This window comes from Ruditapes philippinarum, unplaced genomic scaffold (assembly GCF_026571515.1).
Source record: "Ruditapes philippinarum isolate M1 unplaced genomic scaffold, ASM2657151v2 ctg410_1_1_1_1, whole genome shotgun sequence".
Taxonomy (NCBI): domain Eukaryota; kingdom Metazoa; phylum Mollusca; class Bivalvia; order Venerida; family Veneridae; genus Ruditapes; species Ruditapes philippinarum.
Genome location: NW_026851999.1, coordinates 300,795 through 323,494, shown reverse-complemented (window position 1 = coordinate 323,494; position 22,700 = coordinate 300,795). Strand labels below are relative to the sequence as shown.

At 31.2% G+C, this 22,700-nt stretch overlaps 2 protein-coding genes across 3 annotated transcripts in view; one reads left to right on the top strand and one right to left on the bottom strand.

Annotated features, from left to right (window-relative positions):
- LOC132745078 (uncharacterized) overlaps positions 1-22,700 on the bottom strand; it is a 260,458-nt gene that overhangs the window by 4,310 nt on the left and 233,448 nt on the right. The window contains exon 1 of one of the 2 annotated variants that reach the window (XM_060733922.1): positions 226-331. The exons of the other annotated variant lie outside the window; for it this stretch is intronic. The gene's annotated coding sequence lies outside the window, so the exon portion shown is untranslated. Of the gene's footprint in view, positions 1-225; positions 332-22,700 lie in introns of those variants that run through there. 2 annotated transcript variants of the gene reach the window in all.
- LOC132745066 (uncharacterized) lies at positions 1,914-3,547 on the top strand. The gene is made up of 4 exons (XM_060733905.1): positions 1,914-2,059; positions 2,413-2,556; positions 2,701-2,810; positions 3,461-3,547. The coding sequence occupies exons 1-4, from the start codon at positions 2,026-2,028 to the stop codon at positions 3,494-3,496; spliced, it is 324 nt and encodes a 107-aa protein (XP_060589888.1). The 5' UTR covers positions 1,914-2,025; the 3' UTR covers positions 3,497-3,547.

The following is a 22,700-nucleotide window of genomic DNA, read 5'->3' as shown; positions in this document are numbered from 1 at the left end:
GTAGCAGGCAACACAAAAAGGAACGCTCACAAGAAATTAAACCAAAAAAAAATCTACCAAATATTTAACAAAAACAACAAAGACAGCAACACCAAGAACAACGAAACATCAACACAAGAACAAAAAAAACCCATCTCAACAACAACACCAAGGAAAAAAAAAAGTTCACCTCCAAAAAACCAATGCAATAATAAAATCCACAACACAAAATTAAGTTTATCCCACCTTTAATAAGTTGGCCGACACAAATTAAAATTCCTATCTCTAGGCATCGATAATAATAGCGGTACAATGGACAGACGGAATATAAATAATCCATTGACGTTGTAATATTGTAAATTTGCTGAAGATATTTAAGATTCTATAACTAGAAAAATGTTTGCCATAAACAGCTACTGATAATCAGTTTTGATATTTAATGAACTTTATAAAATTATAGTACTATTGTACTGTTAAACATCTGATTAAAGACCTTACTAAATTCAAATACTTCAGTCCTAAAAGGCTAGGCCAAATATCTTAAAACAATAAATACTTTTTTAAGCAGCGTAAGCTCAAATGCTTACACTGCTTAAAACCACAATAGAAAGATCAAGTAAGCAACACCACACCAGCAAAAGGGTTGAGCTTTAATACAGTTTCTTTTTTTATCTATACTCTATCTGCTAATATCGGTTATTATTTACTCGATCCATGTTTTGTTTGGTTTTATGGCACCTAAAACAGATGTTGACGCCGAAATAGGACAGATGCTTTTGGCTAACCCCGGATGTTGCAAATTTGAAGCAACACAAGGAGTCAAAACCACCTGACCTACTAGAGCTTAGGGATTCACAGACTCCAGTATTTCGAACAAATTTCGTCGCCTCTTACGAACACGCAGGGATGAATGGTGGCTGCAATTCTGATGCCTCAGCCATGTAAGGCAATCCCTCAGCCAAAGGCTATGGGGTCGATCTATGTTAATGCTTGGAAAAAGAAGCACAAAGAACAGGCCTGATGCTGTTGCCTACACAATAAAATGTTCCTTATTGACCATAATTTAGCTGATATTAAAAAAGTCACACACTGTTTTAAGTTTTGTGCTCCAGAAACAAACATTTTGTTTGGCCTAAATATGTCAATAGGTTAACGTTTAAAAGTATGCATAGTAGTACGTGTCTAATCACAAAAACAAAATGATTTACACGCATGCTTTCAGTTAAAAGTTATGAAATGTAACCCATTTCACATCAGATCTGTATTGTCCTATATATATATATATATATATATATATATATATATATATATATATATATATATATATATATCTATACATCAGCATCTTGAAACAGTTTCTCCTTCCGAAACCTTGTCAAACCCTTAGATAAGGTTGCTGTTCAAAGCTTTATCACATGCAAAACTTGAGGTCGCAGCTCTTTATTATTCTACTTGAGGTACACAATTTCAACATTTCTTCATAACAATACTTGTTAATAACAACCTAACAATACGGCTGTCCAAAATTAAAAGCCAGATTTTCTGTATTATGTGTCAGTATCAACCACACACTTTCCAGACAGTCAAGTACTTATAAACTCTATATGTCAGACCTTGTTTTTTTATTTGAGGATCAATTTTTTAGGTAACCTATTTTAAGCTTCAACATACATAACTGTAATTCAAGTTAATCTAGACAAAATACAGTTGTAGTACTTTGAATAAATCTTAGATGTGCACTTAACATTTCGAAATATAATTAACTATGATATATTCATTGATGATTATGTGTCGTCTGATGACAATAGTGAATATGTGATCTTCCGTGAAAGTACATACTATAATTTGAGTTATGATTAGCCTATATTTGTTTCTAGTTTGAGATAAAATTTGTTGCAAAAGTAAGTAGAACATGGGACAAATTTTTAATCTTAGATCATTCATGAAGGTCAAAAACGAGAAACCGAGGAAGATAAGAGAACTTGAGGTAGTTGCTATAAAACGATCTACTGATACGCAGTTATTGTACTGAATTTGAAAAAAAAAATGAAAACTGTTTTGGCACTATTTACAATTATAGGTATGATTTTGTTACTTTTTCAATTTGTTTATCAAAATTATTATGCAATTGTGGATTTTTGTTTGTTATAAATCAAACTAAATAAACCAAATTATTTTGATTCTGTACTACACAAAGGCCACCTTTTTATTTTGAAGTACATTTGTATATCAATTTCTAAATTATTTTATTGCTTTAAATACTGCTTATACCACGTGACCTTTTTGCTATCAGCATTGGGCAGAAAAACTAAAAAAAAAAGAGAGGTTGTATAAAAATAATGTAAAATATTTAAAGACATTATGAACGAAATTACTACGTAGACCGGCTTAAGGCCTCCTGATCTTGCTTACATTTCCCAAACTATATTTCAGCTGCGGCAGCGGCATTTGATTGCTTTGGAAGAAACAACTCATGTGCAAATTCCCATGTGAAATGCGACACAGGGTACGATCCTTTCTGTGAACACTTTCCCGGTCCAATGGGCATGCGTGTTGGAATATGCACCTGCGATAAAGGTAGGACCATGTCTAAAGAAATCATCTTTTTTCATAAATATATATAAAAAATGTTAATAATTATAACTACTAACTGATTTTATGTGAAATACTTATTGCAATGTATATCTTTTTATGCAATCCTCTCTTTGTTTTTATTTTGAGATTGCACCTCTGCAGCTGACTGCTCAAACACAGGCGCTGACGGTTGCCCTCCTATGGCACATCCGGCTTGCGATGCTGTACATCACGTCTGTCATTGCTTTGGACCACACGTATGTACAAACTTGTAATGAACAATGTCAACTAATTGTAGTTTTATAATTTGAATTTTTCAACATCCAATTAATTTTCCAAAATAAATTTATATATTGAGTTGCGACTTATACCTGGCCACGTGACTTAAAAATTGATTGAGCATATAGATGCATATTCGGATATCGATATTTGTAACAGCAAACACTGTTTCTTCAAGTAAAACTTTTTTTTGTATATGATTTGTTTCATTTTTAACATCAGTAAGATTTTATAATTGATAATTTAATGCTAATAATCAATGAGACACGAAAAGTGAAATTATTGACCACTCTTTATGAAACAAAACAATGAACTAGTCATTTTTCATCCCGCCCCATGACATACTTATGATCTGAATCGTGCATGTTTTCCAATTAAAAACATGACAAAATAGAAATGCAATAATCTGCGAATTACTAAAATGTACAAAAACAATAAATAGTCTACCTTGGCACATTTGATTAGACTTAGCGAGAATATTACCATCTTATTGTCCCCAGCACATACAGCGGATATTTTAACTGGTTTTAAACAAAAGTCCCCGCTGATTTCCCAGTGTGAGAAAAATGATGCATAGTTATAGCTTAAGTCTTAGTTTGTAAAATATTTGACAATCTTTCCATTTCAGACTAGACCACCACATTTCGAAAACGAGTCATCATAAAAGCTTTTGTAATACAACTAAAACAATTTGTAATGAAAATATGACTTACAATCAGCTATTTTTATTCATGACACAATCAGCTATTTTTATTCATGACATTTTGCAACGGTAAGTGTTGCTTTAATATAATGACATGTATAATGTATAAGAAGATTTCTTGAGGTCCAATTTAGGCAGTCGTCAACTACAGCTGTATTGAAATTTGAATAAAAAGTGTCACAGTATTTTATCGAACGAAAATTACAATCTAATTCTACTTCGATTAAGAATTAAGTGTATAATGCCTATATTACAACTGTTTTTCATACCAAAATTGACCTACGATAACTAAAGCAACAGAATTAACACACATCTAAAATGTTTACCTATTTATACAGATAAGATAACTTTTGCAAAGTTTGTTTAAATGTTTCTAAAACTGTAATAGAACCATTCTGACACAAAAATTTAATCAGCTGACATATTGACTTTGCATTCATATTTTCAAACCTAAGACCAAGATACAAGACAAAAGTCGCCATGACAAATGGAAGATCTAGCTATGTAGAAAGAAAGCTATGCACAACGTTCATATGCTGAACACTTGTCCAAATAAATGTTACCTCAAAGCAATATAGTTATAGTTCACATAAATATCATTTTTATCAATTAAAGCCTGACATTGTACAAGCTGCATGGGACAGAAATGGTAAAACATGTATGCATAATTATTTTGTTCGTATAAGACACGTCCCTTACACGCACTTCACTTTCTGGAGAAAAATACAACAACAAACATTCAAGACGTATACAATTGCAAGAGATAAACACATTTCGGACCTTGTAATAGATTGTTGCTGACGCAAAATAATGCTTTTGGCATAACATTTTAACAACTTTTTTTACAGACTCTTAAACAGTTTGATTAAATTTGACTTTATACTGAAAGAATAAAAAAAACAGTGGCAACGTTGATAGGAAAACTCGCTGTAATACATGACATATGCATTACCAAAACCAATTTTGTATTTTAAGGTCTTGAAAATCCCCTTGATCATACTAAAAAGATATAACATCAATAACCGTTGACTTTGCGAGTTTTGTTTCAATTGATATAAAATATACTGAATGAAAGTTTTCTTTAAGAAGCCATGCTACTCCTAAAATGGTATGAAACACCCATTATCGTAACTGTTCAGGTAAAATAGATATCCATAACGTTCTCAATCTTATCATAATACTGTAAATATTTTATATTTTAAATAAAAAAGCAAATCCATTTCTGCTTTTAATGTCTGAACATTAACAGTCTTGCCTTTTTTGTATAACAGGATAAAACATTTCTATCACACAAGTCAAACAACGTAAATTGTCAAAATAAAACACAGCTAAAAGAAATAAAATTCGTGAAAGTAACACTTACAAAACTTGAATATTATTCATCTAATTTAGTTTGATAATATTTTATCGTATATTTGTACATGATAAAGTGACACAATTTAACATCATTATCTTTTAGCATAGATACAAATTGTATATAAAAAAGTGTTTGGCCCAAAGTTATACCAACATTATAAGGGTCAATCATATTAGTATAAAGGTAACACAAATTAATTTATCACATAATCGTGCCGTTTTTGCGACTCCGTAAAAATGGTATTGCACGTCCGTGCATATATTATGACGTGACGTAATTTGCGTTATACAAACATAGCTTCAAGACAAAGTAACACTTTAAGCGCGCCAATGCAAAAGCGATTTTCAATTCTGGATATGTAAAAATATAATGTTATATTCATGTAGACCTATTTACCAAATTTATTGAACTCGTTGAATAAAATAATAAAGCCCTCCAGGGGCTCGCATAATATGATTTCATTCAACTCGTTTAATAAATTGACTATTGAACCTACACTTATTCAATGTCTCCTATGTATTGTATGGTTATATGTATGTAGAGACAAATGTGCTAGACAATTTTAACTAAACCACTGTAGGTTATTCCGCTTAGACAGATATAACGTTTGATTAGACACAACTATTGTGCGTTTTGTGCATCAGACTTGAGTGATAATTATTTCCTAGTTGATCGTTTAAATCAAAATATTCACATAAAAGCTACATGACTCAAGATGAGCCAAAATATTTCAAGGAAATCAACCCTCAGAACAATGTACTAAGGATTTAGTACATTAAGAAAAAGTAAAAATATTCACAATTTAAAAAACTATTTTACCTGTTTTATGCAATTTATGACTGATTTTGCAGTATTAATCAATAAAAGCTTTTTTTTTTGCACATTCTGACCTATTTTCTTGATAATTCCCGTGGATTTTAAGTGCCGTGTGTAGCGTGTTACTCTCTTTCTTCACTTGACAATGTTTTACTTTGTGTGGTGGTGTACTTTCGTTTCGCCGGATGCCATGTGAAGACACGTGGATGGATACATATTATCGAGTTTTTCGTCTTGCGCCCCGTAGAACAAGTTCTACAAATTGTTGAGTTTTTGTAATTCCTTTTCTCGTCCGGCGCCCAAGGGAGCGAAAGTACGACATTGCACAAATAAGTCGTCTACATTTTTAAAGTGCATTAACAAAATTCTTGAAAATTAACATGAATCTGAAGGCATGCTGCTTTATGCATATATTATGCTCATTTTTGCTTAGAAAGCTATATTCGCCTATTACTGATCAAGTTAATTTGATCCTTTCTTAAAAAAAACCCTGCCACTTTTTTAATAATTTTATTGACACTTTGTATTTTTACAACTTCAACATATAGTGTGTACTGACATTAAAAACGAAACATATCTTCTCTGTTGTTTAAATTACATTTTGAAAGGGATAGTATTGCAATTATCAGTGTTTTCAAATATCAAATTTGGGCATAAATAATGTTGTATAGTTATACATATGCAGAGACAAATGTGCAGGGCAAATTTGATTGAAGAATTACAGGTTATTTCGCTTAGGCAGGACAAGCGTTTGACAACATATACATATTGTGTAGTGTGCGCAACAGTTATGTGTGACAACGTTCGTATTGTATTATAGTTTAGACCTTTCTGTTGAAAATGTGTCAGAGTTAAATGGTATACATATACATGCACAGTGCGTTAACTGGAGTGCAGATATTAGTTACCCGCACTCCATAGCATACCCATCGATTGGCTCATTTTTTTCTGGGGTTTACTTATTGTGACGGCAGAGCAAGGGTTAGCGATATAAATATCATATTTAAATGCTGGTGCATTGCTGTTTTTTTGTGCCATGACTTCATATTGTAACAACCAAGAACGTGTTTTTTATTTTTGCCCATGATACAAAAGAGAAAGAACATCAAAACACTTGGCAATCAGATTTATACCCGGGAGCTACTTAATTTGAGCATCATATAAATTGTATAAAACCATAAAATAATTGTGTTACATTATCTTTAATCAGAGCTAGAAAATATAAGGCAAAAAAATATATATATAGAAATTTAAGAGTAAAATTAGTAATAGAAAGAGCATCGAAACACGAGGCTATCTGATTAATTTGTGCGAGGGGGCGTAGCCATCGATAATATATCAGATTGCAGAGTGTTTTGATATTCTTTATCTTTTGTATCATAGGCAAAAATAAAAACGCGTTCTCTGTCGTCGGAATATTAAACCCCCTCAAAAATCAACCAATGTATAAGCATCTGAATATGACTTTTCTATCGGTATCTCTTTTCCTGTCGTCGCAAAAAATTAACCCTAGAAAAAATGAACCAATCAATGGGTATGTTTTGCAGTGCGTGTAATTAACACCTGCACTCCAGTTAACACATTCTGCATGTATATGTATGTATACGATTTAAATCTTTCAACATTTTCAACAGAAAGGTCCCCTAACTATGATACATTACGCATTTAAAGATTTGGAAATATGCGTTAGTTCCGATCAAATCCGCAAGCATAATTCATATCCGGCATAGAGTAGTTAAATGCAGTATAAGGAATAAATTTAGGTTATTAATTCTACAAATCCTAATTTTATTCTGTAATCAGACTACCCCGATCAGTAATTCCCCGAAAGTGTAATATTAGTACCGCGTCAATATAAATATATTTGTCCTGAATAAGATCAAGTCTTTATGATCTCTTTACAAAATAAGATTGTTTTATTGTAAAATAAGAAAATCACCTGGCAGAAAATGTCTGATTTTGAAGAAAAAAGAAAACTAATTTATTAATTGAACCAATATGTGTGTAATAAATTCTACTTTACTCAATTAATTTACCTTTGACAATCAACTGTCACAATGTCTGTGGTCTATGGCAGTAATAAATATCATTTGTATTTGGTTTAACAAGAAGAAAACAGCATAATTGAAAATAGATATGACAAAAACGGAACAGCCATTGTTTGGTGAAATATCACATTCAATTATGTGGATGTAATCATATAACTTTGAGCAATTTATATCTCCAATATTGGCTACCACAATGTTTTGACATCGGAAACTGACATTTATGGAAAAAAGGTTTACCATCGATGTGTTTTCTTTACCGTTTTATTCCTTTTGAATTCTGAAGAGAATTTCAACTTGACTTTTAGCACCCCGTCAGCAGCACAGACTAGACAACACGAGAATTGTGTTTATGACACAACAAAACACAAGAAGAAACACCTCGTATTTCGCAATATACAATCGAACTTCGGTAAGTCGAAGTTGAAGGGACTTGCGTAAAAACTTCGACACATTAGGACTTCGACTCATGAATCCGACTCAATTTAATGCCAAATGTTTTAGCCGTTGACGTTTACAAGCAATTTACAGGCGAAATATTAGGAAAGGTGATAAACTAAACCATCATATAGTAAATATATCCCCTGTGAATATCAAGCGACACCGGGTCAAGGAAGTTCCCAAATAAAAGTTGTTCTTACTCTGTATGTCATGCCTTTGCTTTTACTTGAGATTGAAAAAGAATGCACATAAGCAACTATGTTGATACAAAGAACCAACAACCTCCGGTTGGTTTACTGTCATGAAAATGTTCTTTATTCACAAATTTATTTTTTATCATATTTCACGACAAAGCTAGCCAGGAAAATATCCTATTGAAAAATGTTACATAGCACTCTATGACTTAGCCAATATAGGCAAATAAATATAAAATTCTGTCTTCACCGTACTTATATTCCAGTCTGTCTTAATTCAAGAAAGAAAATTTAATCTATTTAACATCACGTACTAATCAACTATTGTTGAGGGTCACTTTGGTAGAAGGATATTCATCTTGCTTGAAATATATCGTCGCCTTTAGTGTTGTTAAATTTTTCTGATCCTTCGGAATCATTAACTCAAACAATTTTAAGTTCATCTTATTTTGCTGATTTAAATACTTACGATACAAAGTATATTTTCTATTTGATATACAAACTTTAATAAAATTATCATCATAGCAACTATGAATCATCAATTTTAGATTAAACACAACGTGAAATAGATGACAAAAACAAACATTAAATAGGCAGTTTATATGCCTATACTGATTTCAGCAACAATGCAAATATTCTAGTTAAACATCCCCCAAAACAATTGTAATTAAGCGTTATTTGCTATTTTTGGTTATCAAATACTCACTGTCTTTATATCGATACCTCTAATATAAGTAAATCATCCTATCTATGTTTATATGTACATAAAATAAAAGTTTTTTTTTATATAATTCTATGCTACATCATCATATAATGTATAATGCATTTAAAAAGTAAACTGTGTTAGTCTAATTTTGATTAAATTTCTGTGTTAGTCTAATTTTGATTAAATTTCTAATTATAAGGTATTCTACCAATTAAATACAAGTAACACATCGTATATACTTATATCCTTTGAGAATGGTACTGTTATTATTATCAATAGTACATTGTACATGCAAATTAAGTAAAAGGAAATCTGATTCATGGGAGGTAATCTGTAACAGTTGTTGATCTATAACATCTTGGTTTTGAGATAGGATCATTAGTGTGAACCTAACTTCCACCATGATAAATATCAACGATCTGACATGTAACTGAAGTCTCTTACATCTGTAACTGAAGTTTGATATGTTATGGTGCTAGGACAAGGGCATCTGTTCGGCCCTTTTCAACAAAATTCGGATAATTTATTAAAAATAGCCGAGATGTCCCGACTGGGTTGCCAACTACTGTATACACAAGCTTTCATTCATGTTACCTTACCCTCACATTTATCTAGATATTTTACTCTTAAAACAATGATATATTAAACGCCTAATAATGCCTTTTATTCTATTTATTCTATTATATTTAACAAAATATTTTACTAGGAAGTTGTGACTGTAATATATAAAATATATTAACTAACATAACTCAAATTAAAAAAAACTGAAGTGACATTGCTACACTAGCATTTAAGTATTATGTTAACATAATTATTAATTGATATTTTAATGTTTTGTAATTTACCAATAAAATTTATCCATCCATTTGTTATTTATCTGATTTAAATTCTCATGAATGGTTCAGTAATTTTAATCTTAAAACAGAAAAACGAAAGTGTTTTTGTATGCTTTTGTAAGGGGAATTGACACCACTATGCACCACTGCTTATATCTCACTTTTATCAAACATAGGATCTGTCATTTTTTATTTTTTACTACTTTAGAATTATTATTATTATTTTCTCCATTGAATACATATAGTTGTTGGTGAAATTCAACATAGATAAAATTAGAAATATCGTCGATTTTAATTTCATTAATCTCATTAAAAGGAAAAATCCAATTAAAAGGAAATCAAAATGAATTCTAAATCAATCGTGCCATTTCTAGTGTCATTTCTAGTTGGGAGCCACCATTTGTATGTATCTCAATGATAAACAAGAAAAGCATTGATGCAAAGCATCAAAGGGCGACGCCAAAAGAATTTGATCCAGGTTTGCACCTAAATACTTAACAAAAGATGTTAACTTTATAGCAGTACCATTACATGTGACCTGGAGGCTAGGCCCAGTTTAAGTTGAAACTTAAACCAAAAAGAATAGACTCTGTCTTGCCAAGATGCAAAGACAATTTATAGTCAATTAACCAATCTTATATATTACTCATGCTATAAGATAGAATTTCTTCAGATTTATTTTACCAGAAACAAGGATACCTGAGTCATCAGCATATAATCACAGGCACGAGTATCGGACTTGGGAAAAATATGACCAGATTGATAAAAAAACATGTTTATCTTAAAAGTGTGAAAAACCAAAAACAAAAAATGTAAATAATGACCCCTTTTAAAAATATACTTTAAGTTAATAGTATATTTTAAAAGGGGGTCATTATTTACATATATTTTTTTGGTTTTTGGCACTTTTAAGATGAACATAGGTTTTTTTTATCAATCTGGTAATAATTTTTTCTTCCAAGTTCTGATACTTGTGCCTGTGATTATAATTAAAGCTTATTACTTAGGGTTGTAGACATGTCATTGACATATATTAGACATAAAAGAGGACCTAAAATGAACCTCAAGGGAACACCATAGGTACTCAGAGCAGTAGTAGAATGAGTACCAGCCACATCCACCAGCTGCTGTCTATCAGAGATAAGACTTAAACCATGTAAGAATGTCATTACATATGGCAGATGCTTGAAGTTTCATGAAGAAGAAGAAAAAGAACTTCTTCATGTGCAGTATAGTGTGATCAACTGTATCAAATGCCCTTTGTAGATCTAAAAGTATCATGCAATACTGCCTTTGTCCATTTCAAATTTAATGCAATCTGTTAAATGAATCAAACATGTGTCAGTTGAAAAACCACTTCTAAACCCTGACTGAAACTGCCTGACCATGACTCGAACCCATGACTTTCAGAAGACCAACTGAGCTATCCGGCCGGCTACACATTTTCTCTTTAATAATGAAACAGTTCTAAACCACAACATATTTCCCCACTATATTGATAGTATAAAAGTGAAAAAAATATATATCAAGTGTTTAAAATGAGCACCTATATGTATAGCTTTAATATTCTACCTTTCATTTTTACCAAAGGTTATTTTATTAACAATTTATATACAAACACATAGAAAATAATAATTAGTTTCACATATTGATTAGAAGATTCCTCTAGCAGAATACCTGTAGGTATGTACTAACTGAACAAACTAGAAAAATCCTGGTCTAAGGTATATAAAGCCAGTAAAAAAATCTATCAATATTCACTCATCAGGGCCTCTATGCTTTTGATGACCTTACAACTGGTAAATTTTATACAACAAAAATAGTAAGTAATACCTAAGATAGACAGAAAAGAACAAATAATTTAGTAAACATGAGTTACTTCCCCTTAAAATAGAGAAAACCTGAAACCCAAAAGAACACCCTAAACAGCAAAATTATGAAATGTTGCAGGCTCAGTTTTATTAAGCCATGCAAATTAATGGTAAAGTATTCATAAAAAAATAGATGGCCATGTGACAGCAGTTATTGCAGAAAATCGGATAGCTTTCACCATCCGGATACTGGTACACTTTGTAAAAATCAACCATTCTGTGCAACAGATAAACGTAATATGGATGAAATCAATAGGATAATCGTTTACAACAGTCCATTACCTATCATAATACTCATTTGCAGGTGAACTTTCTTCTTGTAAGAAAATTTTGAAAATACATAAATGAATTAATGAATGGATACAGCATCAATGTAGACCACAATGATATTCGAAATACGGGTTTTAGTATTGTCAATAAAACTAAGGGACAAACTGTTAAACTGAGCCTGCAATTTCGTGAAAATAATATCACAATGCACATGCTTTCTACATAAAGTTATTAAATACAAATATAACAACATATTTGTTTACTTGATTTTTACGAATCAAAATAAAACTAATTAACACAACATGACATTAACTGCTAATAATAACAGCTCCTTCCATAGGCCAAAATAAAAAGCATTCCATAAGAGACGACGCCGCTCACCGGCGTCGCCAATAATTAATACGGGAAGTCAAAGGGCGGCGTCGCGAAGACTTCACATGCATATTAAAAGGACTTCAAATGAAAAAAATGAAAAATATATAAAAAAATATATATTTCTACACCTATCAGTAAAATCGTCAGTGTCATTTCTGGTCGTCGATGTGTTCCAATTAAAAACAGAAGCGGTGCATGAAATGATAACTTTAAAACGAAAAAATGTAAAAAAAAATAACAAAAAGAACGAAATTTATTATGAACTGACTTCTTCGTATAATGGAATGGCTTTGTCCGCTTTCATATTAATTACCTTGAGAACTTAGTTAAAATACAAACAGAATAACATGTATACATAAGGAAAGGACGCCGGTTGTCATATAAAAATTTCCAGTAAAATCGCATTTGCACAAATGCGGAATTCATGTTGAAAAGATGGTAATAAATTTACCACGCATTTAACTATTATATCTGTTGCTTTGCATTAAGTTTTATTAGTCTAAATTCCACTGAAATCTTGCCACGGTGGCTAGCCGCTGACGTGATTTACACATTAAGAAGGTCAAATGTTACTTTAAATGCATATCATTCGGTTTTTTCACCAACTTTTGCCACGTGTCATTTGAGATCAGCGAAATATTACTTTGAATTAAAGGACAAACAGGCAATTTATTACATCAAATAAGGCTTTGTAACACCGCACTTTAGGGTCAAACACACTTTGGGGTCCGATCCCAAAGTGCGTTACGTACTTTGGGGTCAGACCCCAGAGTGCGTGACGCACTTTGAGGTCCAAATTTAACCCCAAAGTGCGTTAAACAGGTTTATATGCATTTTTTAATATCAGACAAGCGACCGCACTTTGGGGTCATAAAAATTCAATCAATAAAATGAATTCTCACGATGTTTCAAATAATATATTGTAGTCAAAGTATATGGTAAACAAAAATCAAGGTATTAAATAGTGGAAAAACATGTGTCCTGAATTCTAGTAGAATTAATAGGGATTTCAAATGATCTTGATCGGAAGTGAAGAACTTTCATCAAATAAAGAATTTGTATCAGTTAATAAGCTCAAATTATATCTTCTCTCACATTTTCCATTTATTTCAAAAGAAGTACTGCTTTTTTACTCCATTGTTTTTTTTAGCTAATTGCATCATTTTCCCGTTTATTTTTATTTATACATTTTATAGAATTGTAGTAGTCTTAGCATAGACAAAGGTATAAATTCTGGGAAATCTTAATAAGACATTTCAGTAAAAATTGTGCCTGATTATATGTTGAAATGGCCATCTATTTAGCTTATCTAAATGTGACATTTAAGAAACTTGACTGGGTGTAGATCCGGCCTTAAGTAGTAGTCCGTACAGGCAGTACACAAAAATATCATAAACTATTTAAGTAGTCACACATTCATAATCAAAGAGCTGCAAGCTCTGTGGTATTTTCTGATCTTTGCAACTAAATTGTACTGTATATCTGTATGATTGTATTTTCCTGTATAAGTTTATTTTATATACTATAATTCTTCTTGCAGGGCACCGATATGTAGCGACTGCGTTTAGATTTTTTACTGTAACAGTTTGAGTTTGATACATACGGAATTTTGCATATAACCAGGGTTGCATCAAAAATCATTTATGTTCATTTTTTATGACAGCCACACTTTATCCTTGCGTATCGTTGATTAAAAAGGACACTTAAAAAAATAGTTGTCTCGACTGGGATTTGAACCCCAGACCTCTAGCACTTTGGACGAGCACGTTACCCCTGCATCACGAGGAAGTTATACGAAAAAAACTGAATAAACTCAAATAATTCTACAGAAATTTAGGGTTTATAATCCTTATAAATTTCGAGGTATTTCGTTCACGATAAACCTGAAATATTTTAGCAAAAATCTTCTCGCCAAAACAGTCTGACATGTATATATTCCACTACTCGACTGTCAGATTTATATGAAGTATTCGCTAATCGACATCGCTAAAAAGCATTTTCATTGATTAAAATGATATTCATCGTGTAATTTGTGATTGTGCATTATTGACAATTCTTTAAGCCAACCCTACTTTTAAACTTTGAATGCGTTGTAATTTGTTGGATACTTGTAACAAAATGAAAATATTTATTTCTTTTACATCGCTAGTTTTAAGCTGTTTTGAGAACTACTTGTTGTATAAGGTTTGTCATGAAGCGCTGTGCCAAAATTGAATGTCAGCATTGTATTTCCTGATCTGCGAAAAGAAATTACAATAATGTAAAGTTCACATTTGGGGGGGGGGGGGTCCAGACGGGATGGTGGGGTCCCGATTCCCCTGATATAATTAAAATAACGTTTTAAAGGCCCATTGTGCTTTTATTTGTATTTCTTAAGCTTTTTTTTAAAAATGTTGGTGTACTTCAATAGTATCAAAAAAGTTACTCATTGGCCAATTATCTGAACTATCTTTTTCATCTGTTGCTTTTTTGTAATGAGTACAGTTATAGGGAATTAGTATTTTATATGGAAGTCAAATACTACATTGTTTACATTTTGCTACTTTTATGAAAATTCAGGTAACAAGTATCTTAAATTTCTCAGATACTATTATTTAAACATAAGAAATTCATGTTTGCCATTTCGAAAGAAGTATGTAAGATTTTCCATTAAAAAGCCTTCGGCGAACGGTTGTTACGGAGCTTACAAAAAACTTAAGTTTGTTGATAAACTTATATAATGTATTTGTAAAAATCACTATTTATAGTCTGATCTAGAAACTGGATATTTCACCAGAACATTGCAATAGAGTACTTTATAGTTTTTTTAGGAAAAAATATTAACTGCATTTTATTTCATCCCGATCATATTTAAAATGGGGCTTTATCTGGAACAAAAAGTAAATGACTGACAGAACATGATATTTGTTTCGCAGCATCTTTTAATTTTAGTATACATTAACAATTTATGTACTCTAGTACATTGTAATATGGACACAATTTTAGATATTTAAAGTGGTAAAATGAATGAAACTTTTATGACTTAAGCATCAAAATGCCATCTAACTCCACCTCAAATATTTCAATGTCGCAGATCAAAAATAAGTCAGAACTCAGTATTTAAGCAGAACTCAATTGACACCTTTAGAACTTTTGAACCCAAAGTGCGTTGATATGTAGCATAATTACGCACTTTGGGGTCAATTTCTGGATTTTGACCCCAAAGTTCGGTGCAAAGTGTAACGCACTTTGGTGTCGGACCCCAAAGTGCGTTTGACCCCAAAGTGCGGTGTTACAAGGCTTACAAATTTATCCGAGGGAGCATTCTTAACCAGATTACTTATTAGCAGATGATTTTTTGATAGCAGCAAAAATATATAATTATACATATATAAGAAAACTAGACGAGAATAATTGTTTAAAACATCATTAACATAATGACATATAAGACAACAAATGAGATGATCATTATGTCAAATTATTCATAAAATGTAAAAAAATACAATACTAAATGTATGTTTTTACTTACCTTTAATATATCACTTAAAATGAGATGTATTGAATATTGATTAAACGACGTATATCTTGAATTTAGCACACAAATAGAAAAACGTTTAAATGTTATGCATCACTTATGGACATATGCATCCACCGAAAAACGAAACAAAATCATAATGTTAAAATATTTTGATTATATCTGTTTTAGAGTTACTAGAGGATATGATTTCAAATAGTAAATGCATTATAAATATATCCGAATGGTTTTATGGTTTTAAAGATTAAAAAATAATACGGACTGACGGTTTTTAATGATTTGTATAGCTTTAAAAGAAGGAGTTTTGTCATACGTATTCTTCCTGAAAATAAAATCATAAGATTTTAAATAAAATGAAAAAAAATCATATTTGTCATTAACTCGTGACCTTTGCAACAGTGTCACAATCAAATTAATTTTTAGAATATGTTCCCCAAATTTCATAGTCTTTACACACTTTTAATTATGTCGCCAAGCGAATACATAACCATTCTCCGACGAACACGGGGTTATATACATTACATACAACAGACAACGCCGGGTTTAATTACGTTGTTCCGGGATTTATTCTGAGATGAATTTCATTTGTTAATAGGTTCTTAGAAGTCATGTATAATGATTAGTCTAGGCTGATGTAACAAGAGAGATGATCTTTGAAGAGCATATACGGAAATTATACAGTTTATGATTTATCTTTTTAGACACAAACGTGTCATATATTCAATCATATTACTGTTTCTTTACAAAACAAATTAAATTATTATGGACATTGTCAAAGAATAAACTCAATAAACTCATTTAATTACTCTTTACATTTTAAATTGGCGTTTATTGACACGAATCTCTGAATTTAAACTAAATACGAGCAAATATTTGGTCAAAAACACGACTTTAGCACGCGGAACCCCCGATGCCATTTGCTTTGTGAACCTAAAACTAATAGAATTTCTAATACGCAACGAAACCAGAAGATCAGGAAAAAAATCATATTCGATTTGAAAGTTGTTGATTGGCATATGCAGCTAATGAATGTCTAAGCATATCTAACCACTTGCCTCTCACCGATGTGGGTTCGAATCCCGAGAGGGACTTTGGATTCTTTCATGTGAGGAAGCAATCCTGCTAGCTTACGAAACGTGCCTGAAATAATACACGGAAGGGCACCTGAGGTCTTCGCTGGAACGTCGCGATATGACCTATACTGTGTCAATGTGACGTAAAACCCAAAACAAACAAACAAACAAATCAAGCATATCCTTTTATTTATATTAATTTTCAATCTGAAAAAATCAAATTAATTTTTGCTACCATGCCATCATTGCCAACTGACAAGCTTGCATAAACTATATGAGTAATGTAACAACATAGGTGATTTTTGTCAGATAAAGTGTTGACATTAATGAGAAGTGCCATTTGATTTTACATGTTCACGATATTGTGAGAATATGAATGACGTTCAACCATTCAGATAAAATACTGAAAACGAAATTTCCACGTGATCTATTTTAGGATAAGCTATCTGTCTCTGAAAAGTGGAAATGATTCCCCTCAGTTTACGTGATTAAATTACTTTAGATTTTCAATCCAACTATACTTAATTTTATAACTTTTATATTTGATAATAATTTTTAAGAAATATCTTAAAAACTAAATCTAAAAACTGGTATCTAATTTACGAAATATCAGCTTACAAACATAAATCTATATTGTTATCCTCTATGTTTAATTTTTATTATTATTATTATTATTTTGTGTTTATGTCAACACCTAAGCATCATAGTGACTAATTTCTCATATATGTTTGCATATTTGATTTGCTCGTGTTTTGAACAATATACAAACTGCAGAGTGTTATTGTTCCCTGCGGTCCGGAGACCGCAGGGTATTGGTACGCGTTTAACTTTTGAGGCATGGAGGAGCACGTGACCTGTTTCGGTACATGGAGGAGCATGTGATCTGTAAACCGTACATGATTGGTTAATTGACCTTTTACAAAACCTAGCTAAATACCGTTTGCCGGTACGTTACGGTTTTCCCTATAGGGAATTAGTCCGAATTACAACTTATTAAGAACAAAAAACTATTACGTGATATTTCTAATTTTCAATAATTATTTTACCATTTTAGGTGGAAAAACTTGAATGATGTGTTTGAAAATTATAAATGTTTCTTTAATATCTATCTCAAATTTTACAAACAATAAATTGTTTATACTGAAAATTTACAAAATTAAAATATTCGTAGGGGCATCTGCCATAATAAATAGAGATATTTTCTGCGTAAACTTGTGTGTTTACTTTATTTATTATTTGCTCGGAATTATTCATAAAATGGTAGGCCTATTTAAACATTTTCATAAAAAGAAATAATTGTTTTATGTTCGACCTTCTCCGGTCTTCAACGGTCACCAGTTTCCAAAGACCTTCTTCTATATTGATAGTTTATTCAACTGTCAACTATATTCCTGATAAAAACGTTTATTTATCCCCCCCCAAAAAAAAATAATGTTGAAAATAGTTTAATAAAATATCTGTATATCATTAAAATGGTCACCGCAGGAAACCATTTTACTTGTAAATAAATTGAATTGAAATTGGTCATACAGACAGTAATATGTGATGCTTTGACAGAAAGAACTCAGTCTGAATCTGTAATTAACATATAATGTTTGTTGAAGAAATGATGTTCTTGATTGGTCGGCTAGTACTTGGTTCCTTATTCTAGTGATAGACGGTTAAATCTAGTGCCATGCTTTATAAAGTAGTTGGTTTTGATCAATCTCACATAAAAAGTTCTATCACAACACGGTGAGATTTGTTTTCATATTCGTTTATATGTTATATTTATAAAAATCACGAATGATCACATATGACCTTAAAGTAATAAGTACGGAGAACTTTATATAAAAATAATTTTATTTATTTTTAACTATAAAACAAGTGACAGCCAAAACTGAAGTTGGACAGTGGTAAAGAAAGGTGATATAAGAAAGGTGATGATGATGCTTAACTCCAAAAGATTATCCCTCCATGCATTTTGTGTAACACCTGCATCTTGATTTCACGCTTTCGTATAGTGTTAGCGCCGTTTCCTTTTAATTGACAAGATAAAACCATGCATTGTTTGCAAAAGTAGAATGTGAAAATGGAATTTCTATTTCACAATATTGCATTTTGTTCAAATGGAACATTAAAAATATTTTAAAATCGAAGAAAATTTAACTAAGAAGCAAACATTTTTTTTCTCACAACTAACATAAGCGTGTTATTGAAAAACATCACTGCAGCTGATCATGATGAAGTGCGTGAACCATTTAAAACAAAGTTCATTATTTCATAATATATTTGACAAAGTCATCTTTGACATGAAATGGTCATAATTGCACACTTTTCAAGAGTTTAATGTCTTTTAAATCGTAATACAGAAGAAACCTCCATGAACGAGTGGTTAAAGTGATTGACTTCAAATTACTTGCCCTTCACCTCTAACTGTATAATTCCTTCCAGGAACTTTGGATTCAATTATGTAATAAATAAATATGATAAAGAAGATCAACAAGGAAAGGCGGCGTTCAATGAACGCAACCCCCACACGATCCAGCAGAACAAGGCAGTGACAAGGAGCCCAGGAGGACCCCAAACAAAAACAGGACAGGGAACAAGGCAGAGCATGGGCAAGTAATCACTAAAATCATACCTAGCCCCACTTTGTTCCTATAAACGAGACAGTGTAAATAAAATAAATCCCCGCCAAGTGAAATTCTAACAGTTGTCATGGTTACAAAAGGTTAAAAAGCCTTTTAGCTAGCTTATGGTGGTCCTATTCCGGTGCCTATCCGGCGTTGAAAATAATGCACAAAGGGGTATCTGAGGCCTCTCCTCCAACAATATGCTCTAGAGTAATAAAACCACTACAAATAGAATAAGTGAACTTAGCCTCAACCATTTTTTTTCTATCTTTTATTTCTTAATATTTCTGCGTAAACACATCTGATTTAGAATAAATATTTATTATGTTAATGAAAAATACTGGGCAGTCACTTACAAGAATTAATCCATTGAGATTAATTAATTATTCCTTTAAGCAAAAACTGTAGACTCACGGGACCTAACAACTGTATCAAATTTATGTAATGAACTTGCTTTGAATCAACTGTGCTTATTACATTAATGTACTGAATTTTTATTCTATTTAGACAAGCATTAGAAGAAGAAAATGATTAAGAAATGTACAAGCGGCAGAATTAGCATTGCGAGATGATTAATAAAACCTACACTATATTAATATTGGAATTAGAATGATTTTTTTCTTTTTGCCGTAAATGGAACAAATTCACCCTATCTTTTAAATTGTAGAAATACTTCAAGGCAATTAAGATTATTAAGCAGTTTTACAAGTAGGTGTAATAGTTAAGAATTTGCCTTTTTGAATGCGTAAAAAGAACAACGCAACAAGGTAAATTATGGAAAATTATTCAGAAAAGTTGCATGTCGGTAGAAATAAAATCACATTTGATCAAGAAACGTAATTCAACTGTTTGCAGAGATGTTATTTTAAAAAAAAATTGTATTGCAGACAAGCAACATATTCAATTTGCATGCCATTTACATTTGAAATGTCATCACATTTACATCAAAGACCAAATGATTAATTTTTGTGCATCTGGAAAACCTATAGCACTGTCGATGTAGCACATTAACAACGTGTTGCAGACAATGTTTACATCTTTAACATTTTTAGATAGACCAAATGTTATTTTATATAATAAATAAAAGCTTACATAAATTTACAATAAAACTAAAATACTTTGCAAAATCTCATTTCTAAATATGATAAGGTACAAATATCTATCATTAAGTTAAACGTTTATATTTTCTTTCCTATAACAGCAAATAGTAGATATTCCAATTAAATGATATATTTGGAAGATAATCGAAAAATACTATAACATACAATTCTAAAGTTTTGAAAAGCACAGTATGCCTCAGAAATAATTTCTTTCCATCTATGAGTTTTATAACGTTTAAATAACGGTTTTAGAGCAACTTAGATAAATAGCACTGAATGTAAAAGAATGTGTCACAATAGCAGCAAAATGTAATATTTTGACTTCCACACAAAACACTGAATCACTTAAATTGTACTAATTGCCAATATAAAACAAAAGCAATAGATGGGCCAGTGAGTTATTTCTAGAAAATGTTACAGGACAGAAAAAAGGAAAAGCCTTTGAGAAATAAATACAGAAGCATATTTGGGGAATAATGAGGCTTTAAACAAGTAAAACAGAAACAATCCTTTATCAACATTTCGACATTTTCTTTAAACAATGTTTAAGGTCCCTCCCACATAATGTCCAGCCAAAACATAGACCAATGACCAGAAAATCACTAAATTAGAACACTTACCAACGTTTTTACTTACTACGCTAAGTTCACTTTTTTAAGTATTCAAGAAATTTAAAAGAACACCGGAGCGCATGCTGCTCTAAGTAGTTATATATTTACAGTTCTATCACAGTTATTTTTAGAGGTCCCAACATATAGGAAATTAGTGTTTCAATCGGTTGACGTCTGTTAAAGGTTATAATCATATTACCTTTACTTTCGCTAAAAGCCGGAGCCACGTAAATCTATTTACGTTGTCATTTGATTTAATTTAAATCCCTGTGAAACCGACACATAACGACTTAAATTGATAATCTTAATTCAATCTATAAATTGTCTTTTAAAATTGTCTTTTAAATGAATGTAATTTACATAGATTACCTACTTACGTAATCAATAAACTGTGATTCCATACTGGCGGTAGTTTGCAACAATCAAATACAGTTTTTAACTAGAATACAACAACATTTGGTAAGGCATAAGTAATTAGCTAACAAAATATTAACAAAGTTGTTGGAATAATTAAGAATCATCATGACGCCCTGTATTTCATATATTAACTATTACATGAGAAAAATTCCTGTTGTCATGTATGTACACAGTTAATATTTTTCTTAGATAAAACCTTCATAATGAGACATATTCTTATATAGTATCAAGGCAAATATAACTCAGTAAAGAAATACCCCCTCCCACCAAAAAACTACAACAACAAAAACATCAACAACATTTCTTCATTAAATCAATGAACGCTTAACATTTATAACAGGAGTATTAAGTTCTTAGAAATAATACTTATATAGTGCTTAAGATGACAATAAATTATTTAATTAGCCAATAAAAACATTATTTTTTTTATAAATCTCCATCACTGTTTATAAATAGAATTTAAGATTCCTTTAGCATTAAAACTTTCCAAACAATATAATTTATTACACGAATTAGTGTCTCCAAAGGATATGCATAGAAAAATTAATTCAAAATCTGATCTGAACAAAAAAAAAACATTGCCAGTAATGGTCGGCTGAACACCTATTTCTGCTAAGACGTTTAATATTTTCATCGTTTTTTTTGTTAAAAGAGTCAAGTATGTGCTACAGTTTCCTGGAACTATTTGTTATGTATTTAGTCACAGGTTTACAGGCGAACGCCTACTTTGTGTATTATCAATTATTGTCATTATTGTCAACAAAACATAATCCGGACTGAGTATGAAACGCTAAGGACATACTTCTGCTGGTGTTATTGCGAATTTTCCGTCCATTCAACTATATATAGCTTATTGTTGTTGTTTATTCCGATCACAATTTCAGTACAAGTGACAAGTATAGGGAAAGAAGTGAATGTCCAAAA